Source organism: Pseudophryne corroboree, chromosome 7, assembly GCF_028390025.1.
Source record: "Pseudophryne corroboree isolate aPseCor3 chromosome 7, aPseCor3.hap2, whole genome shotgun sequence".
NCBI lineage: Eukaryota > Metazoa > Chordata > Amphibia > Anura > Myobatrachidae > Pseudophryne > Pseudophryne corroboree.
In genome coordinates, this window is record NC_086450.1 from 102,336,010 (window position 1) to 102,360,619 (window position 24,610).

The 24,610-nt window shown below is 46.2% G+C and overlaps 1 protein-coding gene across 4 annotated transcripts in view; it reads right to left on the bottom strand.

Moving 5' to 3' along the window:
* Positions 1-24,610, bottom strand: part of MYO3B (myosin IIIB) — a 625,340-nt gene that overhangs the window by 109,562 nt on the left and 491,168 nt on the right. For all 4 annotated transcript variants that reach the window (XM_063933501.1, XM_063933502.1, XM_063933503.1 and 1 more), the window contains exons 22-23: positions 19,750-19,864; positions 6,212-6,275 (exon numbers count right to left, since the gene is read on the bottom strand). In XM_063933501.1, coding sequence (XP_063789571.1) covers positions 6,212-6,275; positions 19,750-19,864 — 179 coding nt within the window. The remainder of the gene's footprint in view (positions 1-6,211; positions 6,276-19,749; positions 19,865-24,610) is intronic.

Below are 24,610 nucleotides of genomic sequence, written 5' to 3' on the forward strand. Positions count from 1 at the left end.
TTCCTAAATAAGCCATCCATTCCGGTGTCGACTCCCTAGAGAGTGACATCACCATTACAGGCAATTGCTCCGCCTCCTCACCAACATCGTCCTCCTACCTGTCGACACACACGTACCGACACACAGCACACACACAGGGAATGCTCTGATAGAGGACAGGACCCACTAGCCCTTTGGAGAGACAGAGGGAGAGTTTGCCAGCACACACCAAAAACGCTATAATTATATAGGGACAACCTTATATAAGTGTTTTCCCTTATAGCATCTTAATATATATATAAGCATATCGCCAAATTAGTGCCCCCCCTCTCTGTTTTAACCCTGTTTCTGTAGTGCAGTGCAGGGGAGAGCCTGGGAGCCTTCCCTCCAGCCTTTCTGTGAGGGAAAATGGCGCTGTGTGCTGAGGAGATAGGCCCCGCCCCTTTTTCGGCGGCCTCGTCTCCCGCTCTTAACGGATTCTGGCAGGGGTTAAATATCTCCATATAGCCTCCGGAGGCTATATGTGAGGTATTTTTAGCCAAAATAGGTATTCATTTGCCTCCCAGGGCGCCCCCCTCCCAGCGCCCTGCACCCTCAGTGACTGCCGTGTGAAGTGTGCTGAGAGGAAAATGGCGCACAGCTGCAGTGCTGTGCGCTACCTTTAGAAGACTGAGGAGTCTTCTGCCGCCGATTCTGGACCTCTTCTTACTTCAGCATCTGCAAGGGGGCCGGCGGCAAGGCTCCGGTGACCATCCAGGCTGTACCTGTGATCGTCCCTCTGGAGCTGATGTCCAGTAGCCAAGAAGCCAATCCATCCTGCACGCAGGTGAGTTCACTTCTTCTCCCCTAAGTCCCTCGTTGCAGTGATCCTGTTGCCAGCAGGACTCACTGTAAAATAAAAAACCTAAGCTAAACTTTCCTAAGCAGCTCTTTAGGAGAGCCACCTAGATTGCACCCTTCTCGGCCGGGCACAAAATCTAACTGGCTTGGAGGAGGGTCATAGGGGGAGGAGCCAGTGCACACCACCTGATCCTAAAGCTTTACTTTTTGTGCCCTGTCTCCTGCGGAGCCGCTATTCCCCATGGTCCTTTCAGGAACCCCAGCATCCACTAGGACGATAGAGAAATGACAGTTAATTCCTCAGGTGACTGATACATTCACTGCAAAATACCCTTCACTGCATCCTAATCCCCTTTCTGTCCTCCTGCCGCCCCTGTCAATTCCCTCTCATTGCCAAATATTCTAAAACTTCCGTCAAATGGAATGTCATGATGATATTTATTTCATGTTTCCTAAGTTGTGATTTGACTGCAACAAAGTAAATAATTGAAAACAAAAAGCAGAAAACTAAATAAATACTAGTGAAACCAGAATTAAACATTTGTTCTATGGCAGCTCTTGCATAGTAAACCATGCATCAAAGTATACTTTGGGCCTAATTCAGTAAGGATTGCAAATTCTGCCTTCTGTTCGCATGCTGGGGGCCGGCCATCGCAGAGCAAGGCCGCGCCCAGCATGCTGATTGCAGCCTCCCCCTTCAACAAGCAGAAATTGCGATCGAATCGTAATTTCTGCTTGTTAGCAGAAATTAAGGTTGCCTCCTGCCGGTGCAGCTTAGCCGCTGGGATATGGGGGGTAATTCAGATCTGATCGCAGCAAAAAAATTGTTAGCAGTTGGGCAAAACCATGTGCACTGCAGGGGGGGGGGGGGGGGGGCAGATGTAACATGTGCAGAGAGAGTTAGATTTGGGTGGGGTGTGTTCAAACTGGAATCTAAATTGCAGTGTAAAAATAAAGCAGGCAGTATTTATCCTGCACAGAAACAAAATAACCCACCCAAATCTAACTCTCTCTGCACATGTTATATCTGCCCCACCTGCAGTGCACATGGTTTTGCACAACCGCTAACAAATTTGTGCTACAATCTGGTCTGAATTACCCCCACTGTACCCAACCTATGTATTACCAAACATTATTGTAGATACTTTAGAAAATCAGCGGCCATATTGTGTGTCACTTGGTGAGATCATTGGCCCTCATTCCGAGTTGATCGCTCGTTATTTTTCATCGCATCGCAGTGAAATTTCGCTTAGTGCGCATGCGCAATAGTCGCACTGCGACTGCGCCAAGTAACTTTGCTATGAAGATAGTTTTTTTTACTCACGGCTTTTTCTTCGCTCCGGCGATCGTAGTGTGATTGACAGGAAATGGGTGTTACTGGGCGGAAACACGGCATTTTAGGGGCGTGTGGATGAAAACGCTACCGTTTCCGGAAAAAACGCAGGAGTGGCCGGAGAAACGGGGGAGTGTCTGAGCGAACGCTGGGTGTGTTTCTGACGTCAATCCAGGAACGACAAGCACTGAACTGATCGCACAGGCAGAGTAAGTGTGGAGCTACTCTAAAACTGCTAAGTAGTTTGTGATCGCAATAATGCGAATACATCGGTCGCAATTTTAGGATGCTAAGATACACTCCCAGTAGGCGTAGGCTTAGCGTGTGTAACTCTGCTAAATTCGCCTTGCGACCGATCAACTCGGAATGAGGGCCATAGTTACTGGGCCCACATGAGTTAGCACGCAGGGCTTGAATCCTGTTTGCTCTTGCCTACTCTTCATTGTCACACTAATATTTATTTAGTAAAGAATGCGGGTTTGATCTCCCACTGCTGAACACAAAGCATTTTCAGAAAATGATTTTCAAGTTAACTTTTGTCTAACATTCAAGCTAATTAGTGTTAAATTAGCCATAGAGAAAGTTTTCATTATATGAGGAACGTCTCGCAATGAAAAATAAATGGCTTCATTACAATAACATGTGCTGCTAATTTCTGTCATTTTACAAATGGGCAAAAGATAATAATAAAAAGATTATTATTATCTTTTATTTGTTAGGCACCACAAGGTGTATTCAGCACCATACAAGGAGTAACATAAAAACCAGTAAAGTACACAGCATATGCCCAATGCACATTGTAAAGTATTCTTACTGATAGGGGAATCTAAAGCCGGGCACACAGCTGGAGGCCCAAATGAACAGATTCCTGGGCATACTTGCCTACATATTAATGATGCCTTTGGCGAGATCCAAAAGGACAGGAGTAGGAGGGTGGGGCTTATGCTGTGGTGAATTGCGTCATGGCGGCAGGGCCACGATGTTGCAATACACTCCAAATCGTGTTGTCGAGCCCCGGACATTGTGGGAAAGTGGGCAGATCAGGTGGAACTGGACATCTGGAAGAGTAGACAACTAAGGGGGCTATTCAGAGATGGACGCAGATCTTGCGTCCATCCTCTCACATGCTGGGGGCCGCCCCGCACAAAGCAAGGCCGCCCAGCATATGTGTTGTGCCACCCCGCAATGCGTTCACAATTTAATTGCGAATGCATCGATTAGAGTGCGACCCCTGCCTGCACAGCCTGGCTGCGCTGGCAGGCAGTCCGGTGCCATCTTTTATCTCAGAGCGAAAGTGGTTCAGACAAGCCTGTGTTGTCCGTACCACGGGCGTCAAATGCTGCACCCCGCCGCAGTCAATCATGATTCCAGAATGCAATCGCATCATGACAGCCTACGCACGGGCACTGCGGCCGGTCGCATGTACAGACCCTTTGGATGAGTCCGCTGTGTACAAACGCACGGCTGCATCCAGGTCTGAATAAGGCCCTAAGTTGCAACGTTGTTATAAAAGTGTGCCTGGCCGAATACTGCACACTCAAATCATTGTAGTATAAAATCTGCTTACAGCTAATGTGGTAGAACAGAAACAAAAAAAAAATGCTACCAGCATAAGACGCTGGTTCACTGGGGGTCATTAAAATATTTTATTTGTAAACAGTTATTCAAAATACCTCTTTTTTCGGGGGAGGGGGGGTGGTTTTAGCTAAAGGCAAGTAAAAATCACTATAGTAACTTATTATATGGGGTAAACATGTAGGAATTTATCTGACTGTCATGTAGACAAAGACTATAGAGGATGGAATCTGATGTAAGTCTATATGGTTTAGCTGCTTTGTATTGAAAACATACCCCGTCGACTGGTCGACAGTAACCCTGTCAACATTCAGAAGGTGGATACCACAGTGTTGACATTAGAATGTCAACATGCCTCAAATCGTCACCAGCACAGGTTGACGTCCTTGTGAAATGGAAGTGACTGTCACATGGCGACCGGAACCCGAAGGTAGACACTGGAAGAAGGGTAAGACCCACTAAACCACCAGTTAATCATGTCGACTTATCATCCGGGTAGACATAATGAATGTTGACATGGTCACTCTGGACATTCTTGTGTGAACCTGGTGACTGTTGACCTATCATACAACACCCATTAAACAAGATAAACAGCAAAGTAGGTAGGGTTACAATGGAGAATCTGCCGGGTATTGCAAGGAATGGATGCATGAGTTAGAGATAAGGCAAATAAGGAGTAAATGATGCAGATACATGTTGTGGAAGACTCAGAGCTAGATATATATATTTTTTTTACCAAAGCCAATCCCAATCATAAACCGGGCATTTGGTTTCAAATTAGCTCAATTGCTCTTGTGCCGTCATCTTGTGAAAGCTGAGCAGTTACAGTTGGAGAATGGAAGGCAGAATACAGTGCAAAGAAATTAGTATTGCTGGGCACACACTATATAATTATCTGGCAGATTATCTGGCTGGTTGGAATGAAAATCTGGTAATGGATGACAGCAAATGACAATTGACCATTGTCTCCTAAACACTGGAAAACGGACAAAAACTGCCATTTATACAAATTGGTTAAACACAAATTTAACCAAGAGTTTCATTCCAACCAGCCAGACCGGTCAGATTATCTGCCAGATAATTGTATAGTGTGTGTACCTATTTTAAGGGTTGGAAAGAAACATATAGGATCAATAGATGAGGCTGGCAGGCAACACATAAGGATAATGTTCCACCTGGGAAAGTCAATGTACAGAAACTATGAATGTTGGAGAAAATGAAAAATAAAGACTTTTAAGGGGTAACAACACTTTGCAAACTACCACAATAATCTGACGAAGACGGGTAGTTCACCTTTTTGGGAAATGTAATCTCTCTCTGGGCTGCAACCAAAGCACTGACCCTTATATTGTGACAAGTAATCTTCTGATAATAGCACTGACCCAAAAACATAAAGAAAACTAGTGAGGATCGGATGTAGATAATAAGGGGGGTATTTATCAAAGCACGGATAAATAAATTGGAGAGATATAAAGCACTAACCAATCAGCTTCTAACTCTCATTTCACAGGCTGTGTTTGAACAGTTAGGAGCTGATTGGTTAGTGCTTTATTTCTCAGAACTTTATCTCTCTCCATGCTTTGATAAATACCTCCTAAAACCTGTAATCTTGCACACATGGAGACATGATATTAAATATCCTATATCTCACAACGTAGGTGGAAAATCCACTCTGACAGTAGTTCTGGGCAAATAGACAATGACCCATAATCACTAGTTTAACCTTCTAGAGGAAACCTGAGAGCAGAGGAAACGGTTAAACAAGGCTTAACCAGTAGCTGAAACCACAAGGTCTTTTTGATAAATAGCTCCTTTTAAAGCCGTACTTTTATGGAGTGGAAATCTCAGGGCACATTATGCACTGTTCCCCCCCGTGCTTCATTTGTATCAGCAAAAAGCTATAGGAAGGTATTAATCTGCTTAACATTTCTAAGTACATCATCCGATGGATTTTGACTTTTTTCGGTTTTTATCTTACATATGCTCTACAGAGTTACTGGCAAAAAAAAATGTACATTTTCTTCATTTCATCCTTTCAACATCAAATGGTAAGCAGCAAAAATTGGATCAAACTTCAAAGCCTGCACTGTGCTCCAAGTCACAGAGAGACTCCTCCATTTCACATATTGAATTCGAGCAGGATATCAAAGTGCTACCAAAGAACCTGAGGTCTTTACTAAAATAGAGGCTGTAGCATCTGTAGTGGAGCGGAGTGCAGAGACACACCACCTCAGGGAGCAGCCAGCGTTTTATTCTCCGCAGCAAATTTTCAGCCTTTTGATACTCTCTTTTCACTGTACCGCCCTGTCTTTCCACAGAACTGAAGTCCTTAGCAAGCAAGGCTTTTGTCTCACAGACTTCAAAACATAACTAACGGTTTCATGTTCACATGGCTCAGCCAAATAGCTGTGAACACATCTCAGAACAGAAGACAGAGGAATGCGAGGTAACAATGCAGCGCTGGGAGACTGCACAGGAGACTACCTGCTCTGACGGCTGCTCCGGCCTGCGTGACTCTGTGAAATGGATCGTGTCACCATTCTCTTGCCTGGGAGACAGAAAAATATGTACAAACTTATTTGTGTTGTAACACAATCACCAAATACAATACCTGATTAGTAGTAAATAATGCATACTTGCCTACATTCAGGCTGCTCACATAGCCTGGTCACATAGGAGGGGCGTGGAGGAGGTGGTACGGTGAGGAAGCGTGGAGGAGGCGGTACAGGGGGGGGGGGCATGGAGGAGGTGGTACGGGGGGGAGCGTAGAGGAGGCAGTACGGGGCATGGTGACGTGATCACGTCATCATAGCCCCACCCCCCGCTTTACAATGCCCACATTACTGGCATTGTAAAGCAGGGGGAGGGGCTACGGTGATGCCATCTGTGTCATCGCCCCACCCCTTCTGTGTAACGGGATACCGAAGTGAGCTGGGGGGATGCGGTAAGCGATGGGGAGCAGTGGGGATTGAGCGGCATGCGGGAGACTTGCCCACTTCCGCAGGGGGCCGGGAGTGCCACCCAATTTTCGGGAGCCTCCCGGCCTTTCGGGGAGAGTAGGCAAGTATGAAATAATGGTTTAGTAAGGTTGCAGTGCACAGTAAATTACTTATACCCCTTTCACATCTCCAATGCCGGATCCCACCCAGGAATTAGAAACGGGTCCTTCTCGGGTGGGATACGGCATTGGAGACTCTCCTACCTCTTTCTGCTGGCTTCCAGACCCGGCATATTGTCAGGTCGGTTGCCATAGCTGCGGAGGGCGGATCCGGCAGCAGGGGCGGAGGCGGCGCTCGGAGATGAGCTCATCTCAGCGCTGCCTCTCCCTATTCTGTAAACGGGTCGCGGATCGTCTCGACCCGAAAATCCGTTTACAGAGCCACTGATCCGGTATTCAACATGGGAATAACACTGCTTATAACCAGGGTTGAATTACCGGGTCAGGCGACCCAGGAAATCCGTCATGGCACTTTCACGCCGCATACTGACCCGTGTCGATCCGGCAATATGCCGGGTCGATTCCGGGTTATTTGTGCAGTCTGAAAGGAGTATTAAGGGTTGTAAAGTACAAGTAAAAGTTTGATAGCTGAATGACTAAATGTAATAGCCTCTGAGTTCTGGCAGTGCGGGAATTTTGTGCGAGTCTGCCCATTTTTTTAAAGTGGCGATAAATGATTGCTGCTTTAAAAAAACAGGCAGACTTGCACAAAATTCCCACACAGCCAGAACTCAGAGGCTATTACATTACCATAAAGATGTGTATTTTTATTTCACACCTTCTCGTTAAAGCTGGGCATACACTATACAATTATCTGGCAGACCATTTGTCCAATTTGGCTGGTTGGAATGAAAATCTGGTAATGTATGGGAGCAAATGACAAATTGACCATTTGTTCCCAAACAATGGAAAACTTACAAAAACTGTCATTCAGACAAATTAGTTAAACCTGTGTCACTGTCATTTAGGAGGAGGGATGAGACCAGCCATCTCCGTGGCTGCTCAGAGATTTCCTGGCCTCTGCGACAGGTGGCTTGCACCATGGGTGCCGCAAGCCGACCGATGGTGAGTGAGTGATTATATGCTGTGTCCTAGGACGCAGGTCGGATCACTACTGCAGGAGGAGGCGTCTACTTGCAATAAACACCTCCTGCTGCATCACCATACAGTGCTATCACTGCTGCGTACAAGGAAGTGATAGCAACTCCAACCGCACCTGAATAACCTCTGTTGACCAAAGAGAAGCAGATAGTGTGTGAAGACTCATGACAGATAAGAGCTACTGTATACTGCTGAGGAGTCTCAGAGCTGTGATGATAAGAGTAATGTGTTACATCCTGCATAATAACAGAAGTAGGGAAATGCAAATGAAGCGAAAACCTGTTGGAGGTTGTAGAACTACTGGTATCATCAGCCATGCAGTATCTGCTGATAAATGGGTAAGTAGAATGTTCATTGCACCAGAACTTTAAGACTATGGTGAAGGAGATTATGTAACAAGATGTAATAAAACCATATTCTCAAAAATATCAAAATGGCAAATGCACCATCTAACATGTTTAGGCATTGAGCAGGAGGAATGAAGTGTACAATAAAGTGTTCAAACTGGTAAGAGGCAGTGCTAAACTATAAAGACATCATATATCCTCTGGTGAAATCACACTATCTGTGATGGAACGTGTAAGAATTATAGACTGAATCGCTGCACTCTAATTGGTGTCCTGTTATCACTCTGCTCTTGTTTCGGAACCCACAGACTACCAGAAGTGAGTTATTTATCTATTGACCTCATATCTTGGAACTCTGGGGCTAATTCAGAGTTGATCGCAGCAGAAAATTTGTTAGCAGTTGGGTAAAACCATGTGCACTGCAGGGGGGGGGGGGGGGGGGGGGCAGATGTAACATGTGCAGAGAGAGTTAGATTTGGGTGGGTTATTTTGTTTCTGTGCAGGGTAAATACTGGCTGCTTTATTTTTACACTGCAATTTAGATTTCAGTTTGAACACACCCCACCAAAATCTAACTCTCTCTGCACATGTTATATCTGCCCCCCCTGCAGTGCACATGGTTTTGCCCAACTGCTAACAAATGTGTTGCTGCGATCAACTCTGAATTAGGCCCTCTGAATCTGAGGCTATTTTGAGCAGCGATCATACAATGAAGTTTTCCATTTGCAAAGCATATCCCCAGCCTCATAAGGACTTTCCAATGAGAGGTACTGTAACTCATCCGGACACCTGTATTGCTTCCAGTTGGTTTACAGGAAATCAATTTTACACAGACGCAACAGCTATTTCCTGCATACTGCTGAAATGCTACAATTGTGTTTTTATGTTTGAGAATGTATATTGATTCAAATGATTTTACAACAGTTATATTGCTATGTGGTTATTAAATGTTTTCTTACGTCTACCTGACTCCAAGTCTATACTGCTCATAGCATAAAAATATAATGTTATTATACTGCAGTGCTGCCTCTTAGTAGTTTGCTTTCTTTCTTGGTATTTGTGTTTACTTGAGGTGAGCAGAAGGGGAAGAACCCTTTTTTTAAAAATTATTATTATTATTATTATTATTATTATTATATTTTTTAGAACCGATATACTGTATACTACCACTGGGTTCATTGTCTTGTTTGCTCTTCTTGTATAATAAAATGTACTGTAACGGTATTGAAGAAGCGAACTAGTTTTTCTATTTTCTAACCCATGTCTTATGCCGGAGAAGAGTAAAATAAAGAGCATATATATTTTATGATAACAGATGGCCTGACGCCTAACTTAAGGTGTGTACACACGGTGAGATATGTACTTGCGATTTTGACTATATAGTCAAAATCACAAGGAAAGTTAGTACATATCGCAAGGTAAAAGCCACCTTGCAATCCCGATTCGATCCCGATGCGCGGCCCCGCAGGGTCGGTATCGCATGCCTAGATAGACTGTGCAGGCAGGTCAATTTTGACCATCTAGAATAAGTATAGTCAGAATTGTCACTTAGTCAAAATCTCACATAGCCAATATCGCAAGCACAGTCTATCTAGGCTTGCACTACCAACCATAGTCCATACTTGCCTACCTGACCCTCTCCATGAGGGAGAAAATGCTCTGTTTCTGGACTTTCCTGGTAATGTATGATTGCCATCACCTGTGGTGAAACACCTTTCTTATCAATTAACTATCTCACCACAGGTGATGGCAATCATACATTACCAGGAAAGTCCAGGAACAGAGCATTTTCTACCTCATGGAGAGGGTCAGGTAGGCAAGTATGCCGTAGTCCATAGCACACAGTGAGAATCAAAAAAGTAAAGATCTCACCATGTGTACACACCTTTACATGAGTGGTCCTGAGTGCTCCTCCTTCATCATACATGTATACTAACACCTGTGCCAAGTTCCTTAATGACTCTTTGCTTACTTGTTGCTCACATCCATGAGCTCGTTAGGGCAGAGGAAGTGATAAGCTGGATACACACTACTGGATCAAATTATCTGTACAATCTTTACGGTTGGATTGAAAATATATTTATGACAATTGACCATTTGTTGCCAAACAGTGGAAAAGAAATTGGTTAAACCCATTTGATTTAACCAATTTATCTGAGCGACCCTTTTTGCCCATTTTCCAGCTTTCTGGAGCAAATGGTTGATTGTTATTTGCTCTCATATATTACCAATTTTCGCTCCAAACAGAAAGATTGAACAAATGATCTTATAGTGTGTATCCAGCTTTAGAGGAGGCATACTTTATACTTTGGGACATCGGGCCTAATTCAGACTGGATCACTGCAGCGGCAGCGATCGCCGTCTGAAGCCCTTTGCGGCTACGCACCCCGGGAGCCCAGTGCGATGCTAAAAGCATCTCAGGGCTGCGATCGCCTCTGCCTGATTGACATGCAGAGGCGGTCGCGGGGTAGGAGGGGGCATGGCAACGGCTTTAGAACGCCGTTGGCGGGGAGCAGTCTGGGCAAACACAGGCTATTCCGGACCATTGCATGGGCGGAGGCGCAGCAGCTGCGTGATGTCACACACAGCCGCTGCGACCCGGGACACGGCAAGTAGAAGCCTCCCAGCGCGCAGTAGCTGCTCTAGCAGGGTGCTACTCAGCGGGTGCAAAAGCATCACCGCTGGGCAATGTTTTTGCACCCTTGCGGGGGGTAGGGTCACACATGCGGGGCAGACTAGCAATGTACTGGGCGTCCCCCCACATGTCTGAGAAACTGATCGTAGCACATCTACGATCAGATCTGAATCACCCCCCTCATACCACCTACATAGTGACAGGGGTTACACAAGCAAAAAAAACGTTTTTTTTTAAAGTGTCAGAAAAACTAGTATTGCTTTTTTCCCATTGGTAATACTTTTTTTTTTTTTTAAATCTATAACAGAATGAGTAGAATATCTTTCAATCAGGGACCTAAAATGCAGATTTTGGGACCCTACATGGATATCTGACCCATAGTATGTGTACCTCTGATATAGGCACTGGTAATATGGTGTCATGTGACTTCCGTGGCACAAGTGGTCACACTTCAAATGATATAGTGAACAGAGAAGCTATTGAAATACACCTTTGAGCTCTGTCTACACCGTAAAATCCTCATCCTCTTATTCTGTGTGGCCATACTTGTCTGTCATCCAGATAGATTTTGAAAGGAGATAATGGTTTGTACTTTGTAGGAGGGTAGCCATGCAAGCTTAGAATGTGCTTATCTTGTTATTTAATTATGTAAAAACACTTCTATGTGGGATTGCTTCCTTAATAATGAGTGAGTGAGAGAGAGAGAGAGAGAGAGAGAGAGAGAGAGATAGAACACCCTTTCTATAGGGCAGAATATCAGGCCAGGTGTAACTATCAGGTGTTGAGTGGAGATACTTTGCCTATTAAAAAGAACCTTGTGGATTGTCTTTGTGATAGCCTGACGTGGAGTAGGTTAATTCAATGAGATTTACAGACGTGTCATCTAGGGAGGCCAATCCCGGGATTGGGATCGGCGGGATCCTGGGAGTTATGCCCAAAAACTTCCGGGATTCAATCCCGGGATTGGATGCTCCAATCCCGGGGATTGAGGGATCAGCGTTGAGCGTCCTCAGGATGCTCAGACGCTGCCCGGCTCCCTCCTCCCAGCTCCCCAGCGCAGCGTGAGGTGCATTCACGCTGTGCCATCCGCTGTCGCCGCTGAGTGAGACACAGATGTTTCCCATCCGCCCGCGTTGTATGGTCAGTTATGTGTGCGGGGCGGGGCAGGGCAAGGGGGGCGGACACATAGGGAAAAGCCAATCCTGGGTATCCCGGAAATCCCAGGATTGACCATTTTTCAATCCCGATACCTGGGATTGAAAAAATGGCCCGGGATTGGCCTCCCTAGTGTCATCGCTAACATATCCTCAAACTGTGCCAAATAGCCCCACTTTATAAACCACAAAAAATGCAACTAAGCAGTAATTGTACTGAATTTCCCCTCAGTACACTATAATACTCTTTGTGTGCAGATGAAATGTGAAAAAGACACTTAAGTGTGAAAGTCCGAAGCTAGCTATCCATGGTGCCTACTGTAAATCACGGCTTGCGTCTTGCACCATATAGCACAATAACACTAGATGAATAAGAACACATCTGTATGAGAAGCTCAGATGAAGATATATGCCCTTATTTATCAATGAGTGATAAATTTCACTGTGAGTGATAAATTGCACCAGCCAATCCGCTCCTAACTGCCATTTTTTAAACACAGTCTATAACATGGCAGTTAGGAGCTGGTTGGCTGGTGCAATTTATCACTCACAGTGAAATGTATCACTCATTGATAAATAAAGGCAATAGTATCTCTAACAGGTGACAGGATGACATTTTTGCCCTTATTTATCAATGAGTGATAAATTTCACTATGAGCATGGCGTGCAGAATCGAGAAGCAATTAATTCATGATTATAATGTACCCTATCAGTGTATTATATATACATGTACATATACATATATATATATATATATATATGTACATACATGTATTTCTCTAACGTCCTAGTGGATGCTGGGAACTCCGAAAGGACCATGGGGAAATAGCGGCTCCGCAGGAGACTGGGCACAACTAAAAGAAAGCTTTTAGACTACCTGGTGTGCACTGGCTCCTCCCACCATGACCCTCCTCCAAGCCTCAGTTAGATTTCTGTGCCCGGCCGAGCTGGATGCACACTAGGGGCTCTCCTGAGCTCCTAGAAAGAAAGTTTAGTTTAGGTTTTTTATTTTACAGTGAGACCTGCTGGCAACAGGCTCACTGCATCGAGGGACTAAGGGGAGAAGAAGCGAACCTACCTGCTTGCAGCTAGCTTGGGCTTCTTAGGCTACTGGACACCATTAGCTCCAGAGGGATCGACCGCATGGAACTGGCCTTGGTGTTCGTTCCCGGAGCCGCGCCTCCGTCCCCCTTACAGAGCCAGAAGCAAGAAGAGGTCCGGAAAAAATCGGCGGCAGAAGACATCAGTCTTCACCAAGGTAGCGCACAGCACTGCAGCTGTGCGCCATTGCTCCTCATGCACACTTCACACTCCGGTCACTGAGGGTGCAGGGCGCTGGGGGGGCGCCCTGAGCAGCAATAAAAACACCTTGGCTGGCAAATATATCACAATATATAGCCCCAGAGGCTATATATGTGATAAATACCCCTGCCAGAATCCATAAAAAAGCGGGAGAAAAGTCTGCGAAAAAGGGGCGGAGCTATCTCCCTCAGCACACTGGCGCCATTTTCTCTTCACAGTGCAGCTGGAAGACAGCTCCCCAGGCTCTCCCCTGTAGTTTGCAGGCTCAAAGGGTTAAAAAGAGAGGGGGGGCACTAAATTTAGGCGCAATATTGTATATACAAGCAGCTATTGGGAAAAATTCACTCAATATAGTGTTAATCCCTAAATTATATAGCGCTCTGGTGTGTGCTGGCATACTCTCTCTCTGTCTCCCCAAAGGGCTGTGTGGGGTCCTGTCCTCAGTCAGAGCATTCCCTGTGTGTGTGTGCGGTGTGTCGGTACGGCTGTGTCGACACGTTTGATGAGGAGGCTTATGTGATGGCAGAGCAGATGCCGATAAATGTGATGTCGCCCCCTGTGGGGCCGACACCAGAGTGGATGGATAGGTGGAAGGTATGAACCGACAGTGTCAACTCCTTACATAAAAGGCTGGATGACGTAACAGCTATGGGACAGCCGGCTTCTCAGCCTGCGCCTGCCCAGGCGTCTCAAAGGCCATCAGGGGCTCAAAAACGCCCGCTCCCTCAGATGGCAGACACAGATGTCGACACGGAGTCTGACTCCAGTGTCGACGAGGTTGAGACATATACACAATCCACTAGGAACATCCGTTACATGATCCCGGCAATAAAAAATGTGTTACACATTTCTGACATTAACACAAGTACCACTAAAAAAGGGTTTTATGTTTGGGGAGAAAAAGCAGGCAGTGTTTTGTTCCCCCATCAAATGAGTGAATGAAGTGTGAAAAAGCGTGGGTTCCCCCGATAAGAAACTGGTAATTTCTAAAAAGTTACTGATGGCGTACCCTTTCCCGCCAGAGGATAAGTTACGCTGGGAGATATCTCCTAGGGTGGATAAGGCGCTCACACGTTTGTCAAAAAAGGTGGCACTTCCATCTTAGGATACGGCCACTTTGAAGGTACCTGCTGATAAAAAGCAGGAGGCTATCCTGAAGTCTGTATTTACACACTCAGGTACTAGACTGAGACCTGCAGATAGTGCTGCTGCAGCGTGGTCTGTAACCCTGTCAAACAGGGATACTATTTTGCGAACATAAGACGTCGTCTTATATATGAGGGATGCACAGAGGGATATTTTGCCGGCTGGCATCCAGAATTAATGCAATGTCCATTCTGTCAGGAGGGTATTAGAGACCCGACACTGGACAGGTGATGCTGACTTTAAAAGGCACATAGAGCCTTATAAGGGTGAGGAATTGTCTGGGGATGGTCTCTGGGACCTCGTATCCACAGCAACAGCTGGGAAGAAATTTTTTTTACCTCAGGTTTCCTCACAGCCTAAGAAAGCACTGTATTATCAGGTACAGTCCTTTCGGCTTCAGAAAAGCAAGCGGGTAAAAGGCGCTTCCTTTCTGCACAGAGACGAGGGAAGAGGGAAAAAACTGCACCAGTCAGCCAGTTCCCAGAATCAAAATTCTTCCCCCGCTTCCTCTGAGTCCACCGCATGACGCGGGGGCTCCACAGGCGTAGCCAGGTACGGTGGGGGGCCGCCTCAAAAATGTCAGCGATCAGTGGGCTCGCTCACAGGTGGATCCCTGGATCCTTCAAGTAGTATCTCAGGGGTACAAGCTGGAATTCGAGGCGTCTCCCCCCCGCCGTTTCCTCAAATCTGCCTTGCCGACAACTCCCTCAGGCAGGGAGGCTGTGCTAGAGGCAATTCACAAGCTGTATTCCCAGCAGGTGATAGTCAAGGTGCCCCTACTTCAACAAGGACGGGGTTACTATTCCACACTGTTTGTGGTACCGAAACCGGACGGTTCGGTGAGACCCATTTTAAATTTTAAATCCTTGAACACATACATAAAAAAATTCAAGTTCAAGATGGAATCGCTCAGGGCGGTTATTGCAAGCCTGGAGGAGGGGGATTACATGGTATCCCTGGACATCAAGGATGCTTACCTACATGTCCCCATTTACCATCCTCACCAGGAGTACCTCAGATTTGTGGTAAGGGATTGCCATTACCAATTCCAAACACTGCCGTTTGGACTGTCCACGGCACCGAGGATCTTTATCAAGGTAATGGCAGAAATGATGATACTCCTTCGAAAAAAGGGAGTTTTAATTATCCCGTACTTGGACGATCTCCTTATAAAGGCGAGGTCCAAGGAGCAGTTGTTGGTCGGAGTAGCACTATCTCGGGAAGTGCTACAACAGCACGGATGGATTCTATACATTCCAAAGTCACAGCTGGTTCCTACCACACGCCTACTGTTCCTGGGGATGGTTCTGGACACAGAACAGAAAAAAGTGTTTCTCCTGCAGGAGAAAGCCAAGGAGCTGTCATCTCTAGTCAGAGACCACCTGAAACCAAAACAGGTATCGGTGCATCACTGCACACGAGTCCTGGGAAAAATGGTAGCTTCTTACGAAGCAAAATTCCATTCGGCAGGTTCCATGCAAGAACCTTTCAGTGGGACCTCTTGGACAAGTGGTCGGGATCGCATCTTCAGATGCATCGGCTGATAACCCTGTCTCCAAGGACCAGGGTATCTCTACTGTGGTGGCTGCAGAGTGCTCATCTTCAAGAGGGACGCAGATTCGGCATACAGGACTGGGTCCTGGTAACCACGGATGCCAGCCTTCGAGGCTGGGGGGCAGTCACACAGGGAAGAAATTTCCAAGGACTTTGGTCAAGTCAGGAGTCGTCCCTACACATAAATATTCTGGAACTGAGGGCCATTTACAATGCCCTAAGTCTGGCAAGGCCTCTGCTTCAAAACCAGCCGGTACTGATCCAATCAGACAACATCACGGCAGTCGCCCATGTAAACCGACAGGGCGGCACAAGAAGCAGGATGGCGATGGCAGAAGCCACAAGGATTCTCCGATGGGGGGAAAATCACGTCTTAGCACTGTCAGCAGTGTTCATTCCGGGAGTGGACAACTGGGAAGCAGACTTCCTCAGCAGACACGACCTACACCCGGGAGAGTGGGGACTTCATCCAGAAGTCTGCCAACTGTTGGTAAACCGTTGGGAAAGGCCACAGGTGGACATGATGGCGTCCCGCCTAAACAAAAAACTAGATATTGCGCCAGGTCAAGGGACCCTCAGGCAATAGCTGTGGACGCTCTAGTGACACCGTGGGTGTACCAGTCGGTTTATGTATTCCCTCCTCTGCCTCTCATACCAAAGGTACTGAGAATAATAAGAAAACGAGGAGTAAGAACGATACTCGTGGTTCCGGATGGGCCAAGAAGAGCTTGGTAGCCAGAACTTCAAGAAATGATATCAGAGGACCCATGGCCTCTACCGCTCAGACAGGATCTGCTACAGCAGGGGCCCTGTCTGTTCCAAGACTTACCGCGGCTGCGTTTGACGGCATGGCGGTTGAATTCCGGATCCTAAAGGAAAAGGGCATTCCGGAGGAAGTAATTCCTACGCTGATAAAAGCCAGGAAAGAAGTAACCGCAAACCATTATCACCGTATTTGGCGAAAATATGTTGCGTGGTGTGAGGCCAGGAAGGCCCCAACAGAGGAATTTCAACTGGGTCGTTTTCTGCACTTCCTACAGTCAGGAGTGACTATGGGCCTAAACTTGGGTTCCATTAAGGTCCAGATTTCGGCTCTGTCGATTTTCTTCCAGAAAGAACTGGCTTCACTGCCTGGAGTTCAGACATTTGTAAAGGGAGTGCTACATATTCAGCCCCCTTTTGTGCCTCCTGTGGCACCTTGGGATCTCAACGTGGTGTTGAGTTTCCTAAAATCACATTGGTTTGAGCCACTTAAAACTGTGGATTTGAAATATCTCACGTGGAAAGTGGTCATGTTATTGGCCTTGGCTTTCGGCCAGGCGTGTGTCAGAATGGGCGGCTTTGTCAGGTAAAAGCCCTTATCTGATTTTCCATATGGATAGGGCAGAATTGAGGACTCGTCCCCAGTTTCTCCCTAAGGTGGTATCAGCTTTTCACTTGAACCAACCTATTGTAGTTCCTGCGGCTACCAGGGACTTGGAAGATTCCAAGTTACTGGACGTAGTCAGGGCCTTAAAAATTTATATTTCCAGGACGGCTGGAGTCAGGAAAACTGACTCGCTTTTTATCCTGTAGGCACCCAACAAAATAGGTGCTCCTGCTTCTAAGCAGACTATTGCTCGCTGAATTTGTAGCACAATTCAGCTGGAGCATTCTGCGGCTGGATTGCCGCATCCTAAATCAGTAAAAGCCCATTCCACGAGGAAAGTGGGCTCATCTTGGGCGGCTGCCCGAGGGGTCTCGGCTTTACAACTTTGCCGAGCTGCAACTTGGTCAGGGGCAAACACGTTTGCTAAATTCTACAAATTTGATACCCTGGCTGAGGAGGACCTTGAGTTCTCTCATTCTGTGCTGCAGAGTCATCCGCACTCTCCCGCCCGTTTGGGAGCTTTGGTATAATCCCCATGGTCCTTTCGGAGTTCCCAGCATCCACTAGGACGTTAGAGAAAATAAGATTTTACTCACCGGTAAATCTATTTCTCGTAGTCTGTAGTGGATGCTGGGCACCCATCCCAAGTGCGGATTGTCTGCAATACTTGTATATAATTATTGTTAACTAAAGGGTTATTGTTATGAGCCATCTGTTGAGAGGCTCAGTTATGTTTCATACTGTTAACTGGATATGGTATCACGAGTTATACGGTGTGATTGGTGTGGCTGGTATGAGTCTTACCCGGGATTCAAAATCCTTCCTTATTGTGTCAGCTCTTCCGGGCACAGTATCCTAACTGAGGCTTGGAGGAGGGTCATGGTGGGAGGAGCCAGTGCACACCAGGTAGTCTAAAAGCTTTCTTTTAGTTGTGCCCAGTCTCCTGCGGAGCCGCTATTTCCCCATGGTCCTTTCGGAGTGCCCAGCATCCACTACGGACTACGAGAAATAGATTTACCGGTGAGTAAAATCTTATTTTGTGTATACATGTATACGCATGTATATACATGTGTGTATGTATGTGTATATATATATATATATATATATATATATATATATATAAATCATATTTATGTTTAATGTATCTATCCCTTCCCATATATATGTTTCAGTTGATCTGTGATATAATATATACAGTATACTGTGTGACGTGAATTAAACTCATACTGTGTGGCGTAATGTGAATGTCGGCATATACTGTGTGGCATAATGTGAATTCAGCTCATACTGTGTGGTGTAATGTGAATGTCGGCACATACTGTGTGGCGTGATGTGAATGTCGGCACATACTGTGTAGCGTAATGTGAATTCAGCTCATACTGTGTGGCGTAATGTGAATTCAGCTCATACTGTGTGGCGTAATGTGAATGTGGCTCATACTGTGTCACGTAATGTGAATTTCAGCTCGTACGGACACGTGTAAACTTTAAACGTTATTTATGTTAAAACGTAAATGTTCGGCCCCCTAAATCTCCTGTACTTTTCAGAGTGGCCTACTCAAAATCAGGGTGTGTGTGTGTTTATTTTTACACTGGAGTTTAGATTCCAGTTTGAACACACCCCCTCCAAATCTAATTCTCTCTGCACAACTTATATCTGCACCCCGCAGTGCACATGGGGGGTAATTCCAAGTTGATCGCAGCAGGAAATTTTTTGGCAGTTGGGCAAAACCATGTGCACTGCAGGGGGTGGGGGGTCAGATATAACATTTGCAGAGAGTTAGATTTTGGTGGGTTATTTTGTTTCTGTGCAGGGTAAATACTGGCTGCTTTATTTTTACACTGCAATTTAGATTGCAGATTTAACTCACCACACCCAAATCTAACTCTCTCTGCACATGTTATATCTGCCTCCCCTGCAGTGCACATGGTTTTGCCCGACTGCTAACAAAAATCCTGCTGCGATCAACTTGGAATTACCCCCATGGTTTTGCCCAACTGCTAACAAATTTGCTGCTGCGATCAACTCTGAATCATACTTGCCTACCTGACCCTCTCCATGAGGGAGAAAATGCTCTGTTCCTGGACTTTCCTGGTAATGTATGATTGCCATCACCTGTGGTGAAACACCTTTCTTATCAATTAACTAGCTCACCACAGGTGATGGCAATCATACATTACCAGGAAAGTCCAAGAACAGAGCATTTTCTCCCTCATGGAGAGGGTCAGGTAGGCAAGTATGCTCTGAATTACCCCCTGTGTTTGAAAAATGACAGGAGCAGATTGGCTGGTGCAATTTATCACTCACAGTGAAATGTATCACTCATTGATAAATAAGGGCATTTGTTCTTAATAATTACTGTGGAATGTTTATTTAAGCAGTCACATTTTACATTTTATTAAAAATCTAGACTTACCAGGTTCCATTGCTGTGATTGGTGTATGTATTGTATGACATTTCATCTGTGAGAGCGAATGATTGGCTATTCTTGATTACAATATAATTCCTTCTTGCAATGTATCCCTTAAAAGCTATATAGAAAGCAAGAAACACAGGTTACTTCTTGGGAAATATTTTCATGTTCAAAATTATACAACTTTATTACTCATTTGTATATAACAGAATATTTGTATATAAAGGAATATTTATTGATTCTTATGCAATATACATATTCAAAGCAGAACTGAAATCTGTGTATTCAAAAATCATGGCGTTAAATGTCCATAAAACATAATTCTTTAGCTCATTGAATAATGGGGGTCATTCCGAGTTGATCGCTCTCTGTCGTTTTTCGCAGCATAGCGATCAGGCTAAAAATCGGCTGTTCTGCGCATGCGTATGGGCCGTAGGGCGCACGCACCAAGTAATTTCACACAAAATTAAGCAATTTTACACAGGGGCGAGCGACGTTTTTCAGTCGCTCTGCTGATCGGTGAGTGATTGACAGGAAGTGGGTGTTTCTGGGCGGAAACTGACCGATTTCCGGGAGTGTGCTAAAAAACGCAGGCGTGTCAGGCTAAAATGCAGGAGTGGCTGGAGAAACAGGGGAGTGGCTGGCCGAACGCAGGGCGTGTTTGTGACGTCAAACCAGGAACTAAACAATCTGCAGTGATCGCAATCTAGGAGTAGGTCTGGAGCTACTCAGAAACTAGAGGAAAAGATTTTCGAGCAATTCTGCTAATCTTTCGTTCGCACTTCTGCTGAGCTAAGATACACTCCCAGAGGGTGGCGGCTTAGCGTTTGCACTGCTGCTAAAAGCAGCTAGCGAGCGATCAACTCGGAATGAGGGCCAATGTTGCTACAGGCAGTAGCGCACGCAGGGGGGGTTTCTGGTTACACAGAAACCCCCCGATGGACTGAATTTGCTTTGTAGAGACGGAGACAGCTATGTCTCAGTCTCAAGAAAAGCCGTGACCGCGATCGCAGCTACTGCTGCAGGGAGCTCTTGCCAGCAAAGTCTCCCTACAGCGTCTGTCAGTGAGTGGGAGCTGCTGCTCATGCACAGCAACTCTATATGTCCTCCTTACTGTGCCGTGGCTGGCGGTGTGTCCTCTGCAGCCCCCGGGTATGTGTGCCCTGTGCAGTGCACTGTATTTGTTTAAAGATACAGTGTGTTGTGTTATGTATGTATGTATGTATGTATGTATGTATGTATGTATGTGTGTGCAGTCTGTGTCTGTGTGTGTGTCTGCGTCTGTGTATATATACATATATATATGTCATACTTGCCGATATTTCAAATCTCCTCTCCGGGATATGCCCGGAGAGGAGAAGCAGGTGGGCGGTGATGAGGGAGGGGCCAAGCTGATTGCATCAGTAGGCCCCGCCCACCCACCGGGTAAAGTCTGCAATTGGGCGAAATTTACGTAGGGGCGGGGCTAAAATGATGCGATTAGCATGTAATCGCATAATTAGGCTCTGCCCCTCCGTCAGGTCCGTGATTTTGCCGTGTTATTCTCCCTATTCTGCCCACTTCACTAGGAAGTCAGCAGAATGCAGGAGGGGTGCCCACTCTTCCGGGGGCTGCAGGGGGACTACCCGAAAACCGGATGTCTCCTGCAGAATCCGGGAGTGTAGGTAAGTATGATATATGTATGTATATGTATATTTAATTTTATATATATGTGTGTATGTGTATATATATATATATATATATATAAACCCCCGACAGTAAATCCTGCGTTTGCCCCTGACAGGGTAAGATAAACATTACAAGAAGGAGATGAGAGGGTGGTCCAAGGTCAGCCTCCCAAACAAACCTGAGGAGCATTGAACAATATCGAAGCTTTACCCTTGGGTCAGTCCAACAGCAAGACTTCTATCATTTCTCAGTAAAAGATGCCAGGCCAGTCAGTAGGGTTTTAAGTAAGTGCTTCAGCTGTAGATATATATTGTCCTACTAAAATAATTGTCCAATAAAAGTGAATTCCGCTGATAGGGAAGTTGGGCTATATTGTAGCTGCTCTTCTCTTAGGTCTATTAATAATGCAGCCTATTCACACAGTTAGGACAGTAGATATAATTGTCATATCGATTTTAACAGGGTAATTATCTGGCATTGCTTCTATGAACTGTGATATTGCAATGTGTGGCCAGCATAAGGCATTATTACTTGTAAGCTTTGTGGTGTTCACATAGGTCTTCAAGCAACAAAACAGGGGTTTTGGACAGCAGCGGCACCTACCTGTTCTGGGTAGAGGGGCTGCCGCTACCTATGACCGGAAAGGAGAAAGAGGCGATGAGATAGCTGGGTCCTGGCACTTGCGCAATGGATCTGGCATGCGCCGGGACCGGCACACATGCACAAGTGGCGTCTTGACTGCGCATGCGCAAGACCCTGGCTTCTATGGACTGCATCAGTTGCAGCCCATAGAAGCTGGCTAGGGCTGACAATCAAGCAGGGAGTGGTTTCCTACTGGAAGCAGTAGCGGCTCTTTCCACAGGCAAGCAGTACTTTTGCCCGGGGCGCCGCTGTCCTGGGGCGCCGCCGCCATGGCAAGAGCCGCTACTAACTAGGATGGCGGCGGCGGGGGGTTTGAAAAAGTCCTCTCCGCGAAGGGAATCTAGACGCGCAGTGAGGTAGCGTCTAGTTTCCCTTCGCAGAGAGGACCTTTCTGTACAGCGCTATGGGAGAGACGTCATGACGTCTCTCCCATAGCACAGTGGAGCGGCGCCGGAGACAGAGGGCAGTGGTCGGGAACAGGAACGGGGCTGGTAAGTATTTTTTTATTGTTTTTACTACTTTTGGGCACTACTAATGGAGGCACAGCTGCAGGGGGCATACTAAGGGGGGCACAACTACTGTGGCCACAACTAATGGGGGCACAGCTGCAGGGGGCACACTAAGGGGGGCACAACTAATGGGGGCACAACTACTGGGACCACAACTAATGGGGGCACAGCTGCAGGGTGCATAACAGCTACTGGGGGCACAGCTGCAGGGGGCATAACAGCTACTGGGGGCACAGCTGCAGGGGGCACAACAGCTACTGTGGGCACAGCTCTACAGGGTGCACAACACCACAGGGGGCAAAACTACAGGGAGCAAAACTGACCACGCCCCTTTCCTATGAAGCCATGCCCCCATTTTTTGCACGCGCCTTCGACGCGCACTAACCCTATTTCGCCGTCTCGGGGGGTGGGGGGGTGGGGGTCTAGAACCGGCCCCGACTGGAAGCATGCTGTCTGCTAATCTGCTAAAAAGAAACACCTCCCAGTGGGACTACCTGTTCTGGGTAAAGGGGTTTCCTGTCCTGCCGGTGACTGGCAGCTAGCACTTCCAATGGGAAGTTGTTGCCAGTCACAGTGAAGCCAGTGCAGCGAGCTCACTGAAGTGGTGGATTTTACTGGGGGGAGCTGTAGTCCTGCAGCCATAGGTAAAATCTGCCACTGGTCATATATGGATATGATTTTTAAAAAATAATATTTTTTTAAAGCATCAACCGTGAGTTCATGTTCTAGGTAAAAAAAAGGGTGAGAAAATGTAGACACAGGCCCTCCAACAGCACGGTTGATGTAATGTGAACATTACTGCTTCACAGCACTGAGGTCATGAGTTAAATTCCCAATCTTGGCTGATCTGTGTGGAGTTTGTACAGTCTCTCATTGCTTGCATGGGTTTCCTCAGGGTGCTCCGGTTTCCTCCCACAATCCAAAAAGTATACGTGTAGATTAACTTGCTCCTGACAAGAAATGAACCCTAGTGTGCACATGTGGCAGGGAATATATAGATTGTAAGCTCCAGGGACTGATGTGAACACAGGGAATATTCTAAATAAACGTTTTTTTTCTGATTCCTCAATATGCCTCACTATTTTCCTACAACCTGATAAAACATCCTTCTGCTTTACTGAACGGCCACATGATGTATTGGTTAGGATACCCAGCAAGGTGGGCATTTGAATTTGCCCGCCCAGCTGTGACGTCAGACCCTGCAGCAAGTATATGTGCAGTCGGCGGATCGCCCATACACACAGCCAGATACGCCGATATATCTGTAGATATATCGGCCATTGGCTGTGCTGCACAGCTGACGTGATATGTCTGTGAATTACATCATTCAGACATATCGGGTGTACACACCTGCTGACAGGCTCCTGTTATATCGGCTGTTCGTGCGAATGGCCGATATATCACCTAGTTTGTACCCAGCTTTACCCCTCACACTGCTGACTACAGTGATGGATAGTTCAAAAAGCAAAGCCTTTTCTTGTGGCATTATGCACATATAATAAAATAAGTCAATTCTGTGGCCACTATATATAAAGCGGAACCATTTTGTTAGCAACTATCCAAAAATGAGCCAAAATATTTGGCTTGCATGCAGAACAATCCATTTTAGTGAATAATATACAAACCAAAGTGCATTCTTCGAGAAGTTGTACTAATTAGATACCAGTCTGGTATTTATAGAGTAAAGCTGACCACATTCTGGTGTCTAGTCAAACTGAAATCCAATATGGTTGCTAATGCTATGCATAGTGAACTTCCATCCTGGTGACTAGTGCATAGCAGACCTCCAGTCTCTGGTGGCTAGTGTATGTCAAATCCCACAGCACTGGGAGCTGTTAGCTAGCTCTAGCAGCACACAAATGGCAGACTGGGTTAAATCTCAGTTCAAGATCCACTGACATCAGTGGCGTGCGGTGAGGTCAGTGGCTGGTGAGGCACTGCAGCCATAATGTTCCGCCGAATCCTGCCGATGACCCCTACCGCCACTGCCACCAATGCCCGCTGCCTGCCTGCTCATTATACTTGTGATATATTGTACATTTTTA